The following is a 13,494-nucleotide window of genomic DNA, read 5'->3' on the forward strand; positions in this document are numbered from 1 at the left end:
AAGGGAGGGAGGGGTAGTGTACAGCTTATGTCCATAATACAAGGTGCGCTAACTTGCACCCCACTTCTCCATTTTACAGTTGTTTCTCACACCAAATAATGACATTTAAAGGCAGTTCGAATCAACTGAGTCTGATCCTAATGCTCACACAGCATCAAAGTGTGTTGCTGCTGCTAGAAAAGAGTCCTGCCTCTGACACCCATCAGCCAAAGGCTTGGAGAAGTCTTTACACAACTTCTCTGCACTGTGGCTAAGGCAAATGTCTTGCAAACAGTGAAGCCGATACACCTTGGTGTACAATTGTCCCACGTGAATACGCGCAGGCTTCTCTCTTCTCCTCTTCCAGGTTTGGATGGGAGGAAGAGCAACTCCAAGGTAGCCAGAAATGGGGATTTGGGGTTATCCCAGCGACTGCCTGCAGGCAAAGGTGACGGGCAAGGCGCCCGCTGGGGAGGTGCTGTCCCTGTCCTGCCTTTGTTGCCTCGGTGCCACTTAACGCCAACTGGGAAAGCCTTCGTCAGCCGAGGGACAGAGAGGCAAGAACAGCTGGTGCAGGGGAAAGCGTGCCGGTGCCTTGGCAGCCACGAATGTAGCGCGGGAGGATGAAGCTGGGGAGAAGAAAAAAAAAAAAAGTTTACTATTTCTGATTTTTTTCAGCTTTTTTTGGTAGAAAGCGTAGCCTCTACTGCTTTTGCAGGCTACGTGGCTGCTGCCTGCATTCTCCTGGTTTTCGGGGCAGCCAAAGGGACGCCAGCAAAGCCCGGGGTCCGGGGACATGGGGGGCGGAGGGGGGGTCCCGCTGGTCCCCGCTGCTGGCAGGGGGGCGGCACGGGGAGGGACCGGCCGGGGATGGGGTGGGGGGAGAAGAAAGGGGGGGTCTCCCCCCTCTCATCGGTGCTGCCGCTCCCCGCAGTGTTTTATCCCCCCCTCCCCTTTTCTGTTACCCAAACCTGGTGATTAAGACGCGAAACTAACAAAGAGTTTCTCTCCCACCTTAACCTTGCACACAATCCTTTAACAAATTAATTAATCCTAATGAATTAACACTTCATTTATTTAAACGCGCTACAGTTCATGAATTAAATTTTCATGCAGTGATTAAAGGCTGTTAAAATATGCATGATTTCGTTAAAATTTTATAATAAATCAGGGCAATGTGTTACATGACAAGGCAACTACTTCCCAGCCCCTCGCTTTGATTCGCGCCGGGAGGGGGGGCTCCGAGCCCCATTTTGGCAGCTGGGGGGGGGGGGGGCCTGGACGTGGCCAGCAGCCCCCCCCGAGCCCCTCTGAGCCCCTCGTCCTTCACCGGGACCCCCACGGAGCCGGTGCTGAGGACGAGCGTGGGCCGGGAGGGGTTTTGTCGGAGGGGGGGCACCGCTGAAGAGGGGGGGGCGAGGAAGAAGTTTGGTAGCCACAGACTGCAGGGCTCCCCACCGGCCCCCTGCCTTCCCGAAAGGGACGTCGCCAGCCACCTTGGGACACCAATCACCACCGAGCGTTTCAATTTTTAATATGACAACACTCTACACTTTGGCTGCAAAAGCAATTATTGCAGCTTGTACATCAGTAATTAGCAGGTCTTTGCTGATGTAAGGAAAGTCCTCATTAGGACATGGAAATACTTTTTGTGCATTCACCCAAAGGGTTATTTTTTTTTTTCCTTCAGAAGGTTGATTTTTATCATCTAAAGGGAAAATAGCTTTTACACTAAATGGGATATTGACTTTCCGTGAACTTCACCAAATAACACATGTACTGTAGGTTTTCTCTCGGTGCTCTCACTGACACTCGGGGTAGGACAAATACCGCGACTGTAAAAAATGCAAAGCTAATGTTTGGTGGAATAAAAATATCCAGGAGGTTTACAGTGAGTGGTTCTATAAACTCCACATTGACTTCTTTTTTAAAAGTCAGGTTGTATAGCAAACTCTGATCAGACGTTAATACTTAATATCCCAGGCTTTAGTATATTCATCTTTGGGGAATCCTAAAAAGAGAAATCAAATACAATGGGTTACAGTAATTAATTTATAAATCGTTTCACTGTGGGAATAAGGGGTTACTTTATTACTTTCTCGAGATAGGCAGTTCAGTCAATTAAGGAAATCTGCCTATTCCTTGCGTTGGAAGCCGGAGAAAACTGCGGGAGACAAGTGGATGCATTACACGCAGATCTATGCCTCCTGTACCGAGCATCTTGGGCCGTAAGAGCAGGGGAGGGGCGGCAAGGGGGGGCAGCGCTCCCGGCCTTTGCGCTTCCCGCTCCCGAAATCATGGTCGGGAAATGTCCCAGGGACTGCGAAGGGAAGTTTTTGCTCTAGGGCTTGGAAAGCGACGAGCCGGGCAGAGCGAGCGCTATCTGGAGGGAAAATAAAAATTATAGTGAAGATTATGAAATTAATAATAATAATGATAATAATAATACCTCTCCCCCTCCATGGCCTCTGCCTCCTCCTCGCCGCACCGCAGACAAAAAGTCCAAAAGTTCCCAAAACTTCCCAGCGCAGCCTGTGGCAGCGGGAAGCCCCCGGGGGACGCCGCCCCGACCCCCTCGGGTTTTGGGGGTCCCTTTCCCCAGCGCCGCAGTTCCTGCGGGTGCTGCAGGCCAGCGAAAGGACGGGCTGCTCGGCCCCCCTTTTTTTTTTTTTTTATAATTATCATTATTATTCGGGAGCTGGGCTCTTCCCAGCAACTTGGCGAAAGGTGGTGGTGCCTCCCGCCTTCCTCTTCCTCCCCTCCCCTTCCCCAGGAGACTTTCTCTTTGCAAGGTACGGTAGCTTAGAAATAGCTGGAATAAGTCACGACTTTAAAAAAGAAGGAAAAAAAAAAAGGGAAAAAGAAGAAATGAAGAAAGAAATCCGCATGAGGTGTTACTTGGCTGCCCTGCTGCAATGGTTTCGGTAAATAAGGGGAGCCCAGGAGCGGTGTCTCTGCCTCCGGTGCCCCTCTCCGAGGCGAGCTGCATGCAGGCATCCCAGGGGAGGCGGTAATGGATGGAGACCTGGCTCCCTCTCGCCCAAGTAATTGGCACTCGTTCCCTGCTTCCTCTCGGGCTGGCCGGGGAGCTGGGGAAGGGTTTATGCGGGCTCGACTCGTGCTCGCCCTTTCGGCCGCCCACACGCCCAGGGGGAGGCCGGCAGGAGCCATCCGGAGCCCCCCGGGGCCGCCGCAGTCCCCGGCGGCTCCACCTGCCCCGGGGGACGGGGCCCTCCCCGCATCGCTCCCCGGGGTTTGGGCTCCGAGCTTTCACAAAACCGTAAGGCGGCTGAAAGGATAACAAGAATCTGCTCTAAAACAGGGCGGTAGCCCCAAATGTCACTTGGAAATGGAAGAGTGGGTTGTTGGCTCTACTGTCGCTCTCCAGGACCGTTTCAGTCAAACGGGAAAGTGCTCGAAGAATGAAACACAGAGAGAGAGAGAGAAAGGAGAGGAGAGAAAGACAGAGAAAAAGAAAGAGAGAAAGAGAGAGAAAGGAGAAAAAAAGAGAAAAAAGAGAAAGAGAGAAAGAGAGAGAGTGAGAAAGAGAGAAAGAGAGAAAGAGAGAAAGAGAGAGAGAGAAAGAGAGAAAGAAAGTTTTTTTCTCAGACTACTTTTCTTTTTCTTTTCAGGCTGAAACTTTGCAAGTAGGAATCGACTTGTTTCTTGCATCTAGAGTTTCCCCCTTAGCAAGAGAGAAAGGGGGGGGGGAAGAGGAAGAGAGAGGGAAGGAAGGAAGGAAGGAAGGAAGGAAGGAAGGAAGGAAGGAAGGAAGGAAGGAAGGAAGGAAGGAAGGAAGGAAGGAAGGAAGGAAGGAAGGAAGGAAGGAAGGAAGGAAGGAAGGAAGGAAGGAAGGAAGGAAGGAAAAAGAGAAAGAGAAAGAGAGAGAGAGAGAGAGAGAGAGAGAGAAAGAAAGAAAGAAAGAAAGAAAGAAAGAAAGAAAGAAAGAAAGAAAGAAAGAAAGAAAGAAAGAAAGAAAGAAAGAAAGAATCTGTCTGTGACTGCTTTCCTCTTCAGATCACGCCGTTTTGGTTTGGCAACTTGGTTTTCCCACGGTGGAGGAGCAGGGGCTCGCAGGGGAGCAGCGAGCAGACAGACAGGCACGCACCGCCTCCCCTGAGCAGCGCTCCCCGTGCAGCAGGCTCCTGGCGGGCCGAGAGACCGCCGCAAGCGGAGCCCGACACAACAGCTACACGGGGAGGGGAACACGAAGCCGTGCGGGCACCACCGGCCTCCTCAAAGCCGTGCCCGTCACCGGGACCCTTCTCCAGGTGCAAGCCTGGGAAGCAGCAAGTCCTCCGCGCAGCGCCCCGCTCAGCCCCTCCTGGCAGCCACAGGTGCCGCCGCTGCGAAGGGTGCGAGCGCTGCGGGGGATGCAACAAGGCGCGGGGAGGCAGGGAGCGGGGGGCGGCGGGAGGGAAAAGAGGAGGAGGAGGAGGAGGGGAAGGAGGAGGAGGAGGAGGAGGAAGGGGGGGAGACAGCTGATGCCTGTCAAAGCCGGAGCCGCCGCGCTCTCGCGAGAGCCCGCCCGGCTGTAGCCACGGGATGCGGGGCTCAGGTGCGCGCAGAGCGCAGCGCAGCGCGCCCGGCGCCGGGCAGCGGCAGGCAGCGGAGTGAGGAGAGGCGGGGGCCGCAGGGAGCCCACCCCAGCCCCGGCCCCGGCCACCCCGGCAGAGGCGGCCGAGGGGGCAGGGTCCCCGGAGCCGCCGCCACCACCGCCGCCGCCGCCTCCGCCGCCGTCGTCGGCTTCCCCCCCCCTCCCCGAGCCCCGTCGGGAGGAGAGCGCCCCGAGAGCACTTTTGCCCCGACTTGAGGAGTGTTTGTGGATTTACATGCCAAGCCTTCAAGATGATGTCCATGAACAGCAAGCAGCCGCATTTTGCCATGCATCCCACCCTACCTGAGCACAAATACCCCTCTCTACACTCCAGCTCGGAAGCAATAAGAAGAGCATGTCTACCAACTCCACCGGTAAGGGACAGGCAGCTGCAGCCCTCTTCTTCCTTCTCTTTTCCTCCTTCTTGTTCTGTTCTTTCTTTCTTTCTTTCTTTCTCTGTTATGCATGCACGCACTCTTTCTCTCTCTCTCCCTCTCTCTCTCTCTCTTTCCTGTACACTGCATGTATGTGTATGTGCATTAATAAAAAAACCGCTGCGAGGCACATTTTGACAAGCGGCGCTTAATGTTTTTTTCATGTCTTCCTCTGCAATCATCTGAGCGCCTGTGATCTTTTTTGAAAGCGGTGTTCACACGAGTCTCCGACTTCATCCACTTTCTGTATTAATTTTTATGACTCGGCCTCTGAAAAGGAATGCGCTTTATGTGCTCTTGTGTTTGACATAATTCCCCAGCTGAGAGTTACAGATCTGTTTCTTCTCCTCCCTCCTCTTCTTCTTCTTCTTTTCCCCCCTTTCTTCTTCTTTCCTCCTTTTTTCCTTTTCATTTGTCCCCTTCGCTCCTCTCTTTTTTTTTTTTCCGGATCCTCCCCCGGCCGACCCTTGTCTTCTTCTTTTTCTCCTTCGCTCCCTCTCGTTGCCGTCCCCCGTCCCTCTCCCGTCCCTCTCCCCTCCCCTGCCCCTTCCCCGCGCTGCCCCCCGCTCGCTCGCCCCCTCCCCACCCTCCGCATGCCGACCCCGGCTCCCCGCCCGGTCCCCTCGAACTCCCTCGCCCCCCTCTCCCTTCGGGGGCTCCCCCCCGTCCTCCCCCGTCCCCCGGCCGCCGGTCGCCCCCCGTGTGCCCCGCGGCGCCCTCCCCGCACCCCGCTCTGTTTTGTGTCCCTTTGCAGCTGCAGAGCAATATCTTCGCCAGCCTCGATGAGACCCTGCTGGCGCGGGCCGAGGCTCTGGCCGCCGTCGACATCGCCGTGTCGCAGGGCAAGAGCCACCCCTTCAAGCCCGACGCCACCTACCACACCATGAACAGCGTGCCCTGCACCTCCACCTCCACCGTGCCCCTGGCGCACCACCACCACCACCACCACCACCACCACCAGGCGCTGGAGCCCGGCGACCTCCTCGACCACATCACCTCCCCGGCCCTGGCCCTCATGCCCGCCGGGGGGGGCGGCGGAGCCGGCGGCGGCGGCGGCCACGACGGGGCGGGCGGCGGCGGCGGCGGGGCCGGCGGCGGCGGCGGGGGAGGCGGCGGCGGCGGCGGCGGCGGCGGCGGGGGCGGCGGGGGCCTCATCTCGTCGTCGGCCCACCCGCACCCGCACATGCACGGCCTGGGCCACCTCTCGCACCCGGCCGCCATGAACATGCCGTCGGGGCTGCCGCACCCGGGGCTGGTGGCCGCGCACCACGGCGCGGCGGGGCAGGTGGCCTCGGCGGCGGCCGTGGTGGGGGCGGCCGGCTTGGCCTCCATCTGCGACTCGGACACGGACCCGCGGGAGCTGGAGGCCTTCGCCGAGCGCTTCAAGCAGCGCCGCATCAAGCTGGGGGTGACCCAGGCCGACGTGGGCTCGGCGCTGGCCAACCTGAAGATCCCGGGCGTGGGCTCGCTCAGCCAGAGCACCATCTGCCGCTTCGAGTCGCTCACCCTGTCCCACAACAACATGATCGCCCTCAAGCCCATCCTGCAGGCCTGGCTGGAGGAGGCCGAGGGCGCCCAGCGGGAAAAAATGAACAAGCCCGAGCTCTTCAACGGGGGCGAGAAGAAGCGCAAGCGGACTTCCATCGCCGCCCCGGAGAAGCGCTCCCTGGAGGCTTACTTCGCCGTCCAGCCCCGGCCCTCCTCCGAGAAGATCGCCGCCATCGCCGAGAAATTGGACCTCAAAAAGAACGTGGTGCGGGTTTGGTTTTGCAACCAGAGACAGAAGCAGAAACGGATGAAGTTTTCCGCCACCTACTAAAAAAAAAGAAAAAAAAAAAAAAGAGGGGAGGGGGCCGGGAGGGGCGGCTCCGGCTGCGGGGAGAGGGACCGTGGGTTTTTTTTGGGGGGGTACAGGCGGGGACCGCCGCTGTCCCCCGCGAGGCCATGGGAAGCTGCCGGGGACCGAGGGACGATGTAGAAATAAACGCGAAGTACTCGAAGAGAGGGGGTGCGGGGAGGGGGGGGGGGGAGCGGGGGGGGTGGGATGCGGGGGGAGCCGCTCTCAATTATTAAAACGCAAAGACGCCGGGACACCACCGAGAAGCAGGAGGAGGGAGGAGGTGAAAATGCTCTAGGAAGCCGCGGGGGTCACTTCTGCAGCCCCATCCCCCTCTCCCCCTTCTCCCCCCCCCTCCCCCGGACCCCCCCCTCCTCCGGCAGAAAGTGGGAGAAAGAGCAACTTAGAGCGTAACCACACAGACACACACACCAATAAATACCGTGACAGCAACAGCCACAAACCGACCAACCTAAGTCACAACTTTCAAAGGAAAACAAAAAAATCCGAACAACAAACCCGAAGGCGAAAACTGTCGGTGACGATGCTACTACGTTTGTTTTGCTTTGGGTCTCTTTGCGTTGCTTTTCCTTTCTTAAGAGTTTTCTTTCTTTTCCCTTCGCTCGGTAAAGGAGGACGGCGGTGGGGGCTGTGGGGTTGCTCGGTTTGGGGGCGGCTTTTGTCTTTGGTTCTGGTTGTTTGGCGTTGGTTTATACTTTTTTTCTTTTGGTTGGTTTTGTGATTTTGCTTTTGTTTATTTATTTATTTTTCCTCGAGTGCTGTTTTCCGCGAGGCTTTGGCGATGGGTCTTGTCTGCGCCGGGGTAGCGGAGGGAGCCGGGCTGGGGCCGGGACTTGGGGCAGGGGCCGGATCCGTGCCTGCCCCTCGGTGCGGGGCACCCGGAGCGCAGCCGCTCGGGGGCAGCCCCTTTGCTCCCCGCTGCTGCCGCCGTACCCCCAGAAGTTACTTCCGAGCCCCTTTGTCTCTGCGGGGTTGGCGTTCCCTCCCCTGCCCCAGCGGGGATGCTCCCTCCGCTCCCCCTAACCCCGAGAGGAGGTGCAGAGAGCTCCGGCAGGGCTCGTGCCCCCCGGCACCCGCAAAAAACCGCTGGATTTGGGGTTCGTGAGCAAGATCCCGGCCCGGCTCCCCCCCGAGGGCTGGGGGTTATTTCAGCCGGGAAGCGACCGCAGCCGCCGGTGCGAGGAGGCAGGGGCTGAAATGACATTTGGCTCAATGGCAACGAGAAGGGGCTCGGAAGTCGTCTGGTGGAAATAATACACCTTTGGTGGGGGCTGCTGGCTTTTTCGGGGGTGGGGGTGGGGGGGTCCGTTTGCACTATCCCAGCCTCTCGGCTAGGCAGCGATTCTATTCCGCAATAACGGTGCCGGTACTGCTAGGCAGGGTGTCTCGCGGATCCGGGAGGGGGGGAAATAAATAAGAAAAAAAGAAAGAAAAAGGTCAGAGCTCCTTGTGTGAAACGTCAGCTAGGTGCAGAAGCCATTGCAGGGTCCGGCTGTTACGGAATGACTGTTAATGCTTTTAAGTAAGGCGGAATCTGTGAAAGGAAAATACCCTCCCGTCTAAATCAAAACAAACAATAGACTGAAATTATGCATGACCTAAAAAAGACAAGGAAGAAAAAAAGCATAGAAAGATCCGTGATAAAGTCTCGATATTATTTATTTATTTAACTATTTATTTTATTATTATTATTAATATTATTATTATTATTTTGTGTATCATTGTTTGCAGCGCAAACATTCTATGCATTTTGAAACTGAGCACTAAATAGACTAGCTTCTGGTAGAATCTTTTGTGGATGGTGTAATTTCACAGTTTAACTGCCTGTTTTCACCGAAAACACAAACATTCTTGTCACGTTCTTGTATTTAGATTTAAAAGAGGTTAAAAAAAAAAAAAAAGGAAGAAAAAAAAAGAGAGAAGAAAGACGATTGTAAATATTTTCTTTAATGCACAAAGAAAAAAAAAAAAAAGGTTACAAACTGCAACCACGTGTGGATCCTGAAATGTCTCACTGAATAATCTACCTGTCCATGTATGTTTGCTGAGCTTTCTCCTTGGTTGTGTCTTTACTATATTACTTTTATTTCTATCAGAAATATTTCTGTACGCCAAAATACAACAGGGAGATGCGTCCCAGCATACTTACAAATAAATCAAACGTGAAAACAGAATAGTTATTATTATTGGGTGCATTTAAAAAAATAATAATATTTCCGAGACACGGCTGGTAAATTCAAAGTAGAGCCGTTAGCCGATAGGACTAATTCTACCAAAAAGAAAATAGTGAGAGATGTATTTTTCTGCTAAATCCAGAAATCATTACTTTGAGATAGCTCTTATGTGAAAATCGGTGCTCTGAATAAAATTAACTATATATTAGCTGCGTGTGTTTCTTGAAGTTTATTCTATAACTGCAGAATATAAATCAAAGTAAAATTTTAAGAAGGACTTCTGAAGTATTTCTTTTCAGTTTACTGGAAAGGATTATGCACCTACAAAATATGTATAAAGAAGAAAAGCTTGGGTGGTTTCAGGTTTATATGTTGTTCTGACTGGCCTAATTGCACTTAATTATGTAACAAAATACTTTATTTTTATTTTGGGTTAATAAATATGAAAATCCTAAACTGATCTCTCCTTATGTTGTAAATGCCATTGTTCATTAGGAACGTATAGGATGCCACCTACTGCTTCAAGTGATCAAAGAACCTCTTTCTATTTTCTGATGACCTGTGACTAGATCAGATGCCAAATGTAAAAAGTTACTTAATAGCTGGGATTATTTCTTCTGTAGACATATTTTAGCCAAATCTTTTTGATTTCGCCGGTAAATCTGTGAATCAAGACACGTGATGTTCAGAAAGAATAATACGTTCAAAAAGCTGTGATTTTAAACAACTGTTGATGTTGAAAAATAAGCACTAAAGGTATTTTTAAAAACATAGATCTCGTCCACCGGAAATTGACTTGTTTCTGTTGTTACTAACTTGAAATGTCATCAGAATTTTTAATAAATGCATTTGTAAAAATATTATTTTATAGAAAAGTATTACCGGATATCATTTTTGGAGAGTCAGGAATGAACAAATAAAAATAATTACCAACGTTGTTTTTTTTTTTTTTCTTTCCATCTGCCCCAGACGATTAAAATGTTACAAGCGAAAACACATTTGTGTTATACATAATGGGCAATGTATGTATTGAAAAGTTAAGGAGTTTGTTTTGTAATCAGTACAATCCTTATCTAGTACAGAGAAAAAACAATATGTTAATAAACCAGATCATGAAAATAAAAGCTTTGCAGGGTTTCCTATTTTTTTATGGTAGGAAACTGTGCAAAACCGGAACGTTCCGCTTTCCTTCGGATAAATATGAATATTTCGTTAAAAAAAATACACGAAATACTCATGAGGTGTTTTTAATAAATGCCTCGCTAAAAATATCTCAGGAAATAAAACTGAAAAATAAAAGAAAAGCTTGTATATTCGTGTTTGTAAGGATGCACAGAAGGAGTGCTAAAACTTTCGCTCCCTAGGAAAAAAAAAAAAATGAAAGGGAAGGAAAAGGGAAGGAAAAGGGAAGAGGAAAAAGGAAAGAGGAAAAAGGAAAGAGGAAAAAAAAGGAAAAAGGAAACAGGAAATGCCGCCCCCGGGTGAGCCCCCCCGAGCCCCCGGGTCCCAGTCCCTGCGCTCCAGCGGCTTCCAACGGGGCTTGGGCGGTCGCCAGCGGGCTAGCGGTAGCCGCCTTGGTTCGTGCTCGCCGGTGCTGTTCACACTCTCTTGGGCCGGGCTGGGCCAGCCAAAGGGCTCCAGGGCAGGGTTTGGGGTCGGCGGCGCCCCGCTGCCCGGCCGCCCCCTGCCCTCCGGGTCCGTCCGCAGGTAACGGGGCACAAAGCGCCAGGCTGCCTCGCGGTGCTCTGGCGTTTCCCAAACGGTTTAACCCCTCCCCCGGTTATTTATGGCTTGCTTTTGAGCCGGTGCTATTTTTTAAGGCTTTATTGTATTTACCTGCTGACTCCGAAGAGGAGAAAAGCCTAATTGATTTTAACAGATCAGGCAGCAGAACTCCAATCCGCATGGGAACCTGTTTCCACCTGCGAGACAGGCAGATTATTATCAGTAATTATGTTATTTAAGAGTTGATAAAATATTAGAGCTCGCTGGCTGCCGCCTCGGCCCCTTCCTTCCCCAGCCCGGCCCCACGCCGGCAGAGCGGCGGTGCTGCAGCGCCGCTTCCATCACGTGCGGCGCGGAAGGAAGGGTTGCTGCAAACACAATTACACAGCCGCCGTTAATAATTCATGGCCTGAGATTTGGAAAATTAATAAAATGAATTATAACAAGAGGCTAATTAAAAACTTTAGTAATTGTTGTCAAGACAGCTTGATGGGAGGCATGCTGCAAGACACCACCACCACCACCCCCCCCTCCAGCTTCCCCTTCTTCCTTCTTCCCCTTCCGCTTTTGGGAAACATTTTTTTTTCCTCCTTTGCAACCCCCCTCAGCACCTGAAGGAGGCTCGGTGCGGGAGAGAAGCAGGGCTGGCAGTGGGTGAATATATATATATAGGTCAGCTGCAGTGGGGATGGGACCGGGGTGGTAGAACTACAAACAGACCTCTTTGCATCGTGGTCAAACGGTGGAGGAGTGGATGGATGGATGGATGGATGGATGGATGGATGGATGGATGGATGGATGGATGGATGGATGGGTGGGTGGGTGGGCGGGTGGGCGGGTGGGTGCGTGGAGAGAGGGAGGGAGGCATGGAGGGATGGAGGGATGGAAGGGTAGAGGGATGTGTGCATGGATGTGTGGGTGGATGGAACGAAGAGTAGAGGGGTAGGTGGGTGGGTGGGTGGATGGATGGATGGATGGATGGATGGATGGATGGATGGATGGGTGGGTGGGTGGGTGAGTGGGTGGGTGGATAGGTGGATGGAAGGATGGAAAGGTAGAGGGCTGGCTGGATGGGTGGATGGATAGATAGATGAATGGAGGGGTAGAGGGATGGATGAATGGGTGGATGGATGGATGGATGGATGGGTGGATGGACAGATGGACAAAATCCAAGGCTCAAAACTTAATTTAAAATAGGATCTCGCATATAAATCTTCGAAGAAGCAAAGGGAGCAGCAGCCACAGAAAGCTGCCTAAGCCCTGTCCCCAGGAGAACAAATGCGGGCTGGGGACAGGCAGGGCACGCTGGCCTCCGCACATTGCTGTGCACTTTGCTCCTCTGCTTCTCCACCCCTGCCCTTCCTCCTGCAGGCTGCAGGCACAGCTTCTAGCCGGCCCCAGCGGCTGCTGCGGCGGGGCGGGAGCTTGCCGGTCCCAAATTGCTCTCTGGGTTTTCCCTCTGGGGAAGCATTCGTACTCCTTTGAACTGAGCTTTAACTCCTTCGGCCTGCTCGCCTAAGTCTGCCAAAGCATCTCGAACTCTGGGAGGAAAAAAAAAATAATAAAATAAAAAGTTCTTACATGCTTCTTTTTAAAAATACATATTGGGAAGAGAGATGGGGGGGGCGGGGGGGTCACTTAAAAAAACCTGATCCCATAAGAAGCTCTGAGGACTGAAGCGTTCAAAAGGCTTTATATCAAAACTAAAAACCCACGCTGCCACGTTGCGGGGAAATTGTGACTTGGCCCCGATGTGCTCCGTCGAGTCCCCCGGTCGCTCAGCCACCGGCCCCTCCCGGCCGCCAAGGCTGCGGCACCGAGCAGCGGCTGCAGCCAGGGCATTTTGGGCTGCCAGCAGCCCCACATCCCTCGGCCGGGTAAAAGAAAGCGAGTTAAAAGTATAAGCCAAAGCTAATACCTGTGAAAGCGGAGGTTTTTTTTATTTTGTTGCATTTTATTTTTTTTTTTCATTCCGTCCTCTTTTTATTTGCAAAAGATGCTCCTTGACGAGAGGATAGCGTGTCAACATGAGCACGTCTTTGTACGGGCTGCGTGGAAAGAAGACGAGGCGCCGATATCCATAACCTAGTCCTTGATTACGGTCATTAGGTAAACAGAATTACTACCAAAAGTTTGTTTGGTAACTAATTATAGCTCGCTAAATCTCTGCCTCTCTTCACTTCAGCGTAATGTATACAAACTTTTGTACACGCGGATCAGAATAAAACAAAGTGTTGACAGCATCCAGCAGTGGAAATTCACTTACACAAGACTTTTTTTCACTGAAGTGTTGACAATAAACATTTAATGAAGGCAGAGACTTGGATGTCTCCAGACAGTGTCAGAATACTTTAAACAGACCATTAGCATGGCTTCTTCTACTTCAAACAGAGCACACTATACCATAACATTATAAAAATACAAAGTATGAAACAAATAATCTGTTTATACAGATATTTTAAGCTGTTTTCACCAGCTCTGACATCCCCTGTATTTAGTAACAGAAACTTACTCATTTCAGATTACTCGCGCTTAAAAAATGTTAAATACAGTTAATGCAATATTAATCGCCCTTTGGTGATATAAAATGCAATATTTTCAGGCAGCTATCGAGCTTTTCTAGAGGAAGAGCTGATGAAAACAGTCACAGCTGAATAGTGGAGAGAAAAAAGCTCTGTATTTATTGCTTTTGTTTGGCTTTTGGCTACAGAGACAGGAACATTCTAA

General features: G+C 51.9%; 1 protein-coding gene across 1 annotated transcript; it reads left to right on the top strand.

Moving 5' to 3' along the window:
* The first annotated feature begins 3,708 nt into the window (after nucleotides 1-3,708).
* Nucleotides 3,709-8,850, top strand: POU4F1 (POU class 4 homeobox 1). The gene is made up of 2 exons (XM_083839564.1): nucleotides 3,709-4,950; nucleotides 5,765-8,850. Exons 1-2 carry the CDS (start codon nucleotides 4,828-4,830, stop codon nucleotides 6,827-6,829), a joined length of 1,188 nt encoding a protein of 395 aa, XP_083695690.1. The 5' UTR covers nucleotides 3,709-4,827; the 3' UTR covers nucleotides 6,830-8,850.
* The last annotated feature ends 4,644 nt before the right edge of the window (nucleotides 8,851-13,494 follow it).

Source organism: Anser anser, assembly GCF_964211835.1.
Source record: "Anser anser genome assembly, chromosome: 1".
NCBI lineage: Eukaryota > Metazoa > Chordata > Aves > Anseriformes > Anatidae > Anser > Anser anser.

Bases quoted from the DNA above. Each gene is read 5' to 3' on its own strand.
- POU4F1 (XM_083839564.1), top strand. From the start codon at position 4,828: ATGATGTCCATGAACAGCAAGCAGCCGCATTTTGCCATGCATCCCACC. The intron at 4,951-5,764 runs GTAAGGGACAGG...GTCCCTTTGCAG, and splicing joins CATGTCTACCAACTCCACCG to CTGCAGAGCAATATCTTCGC.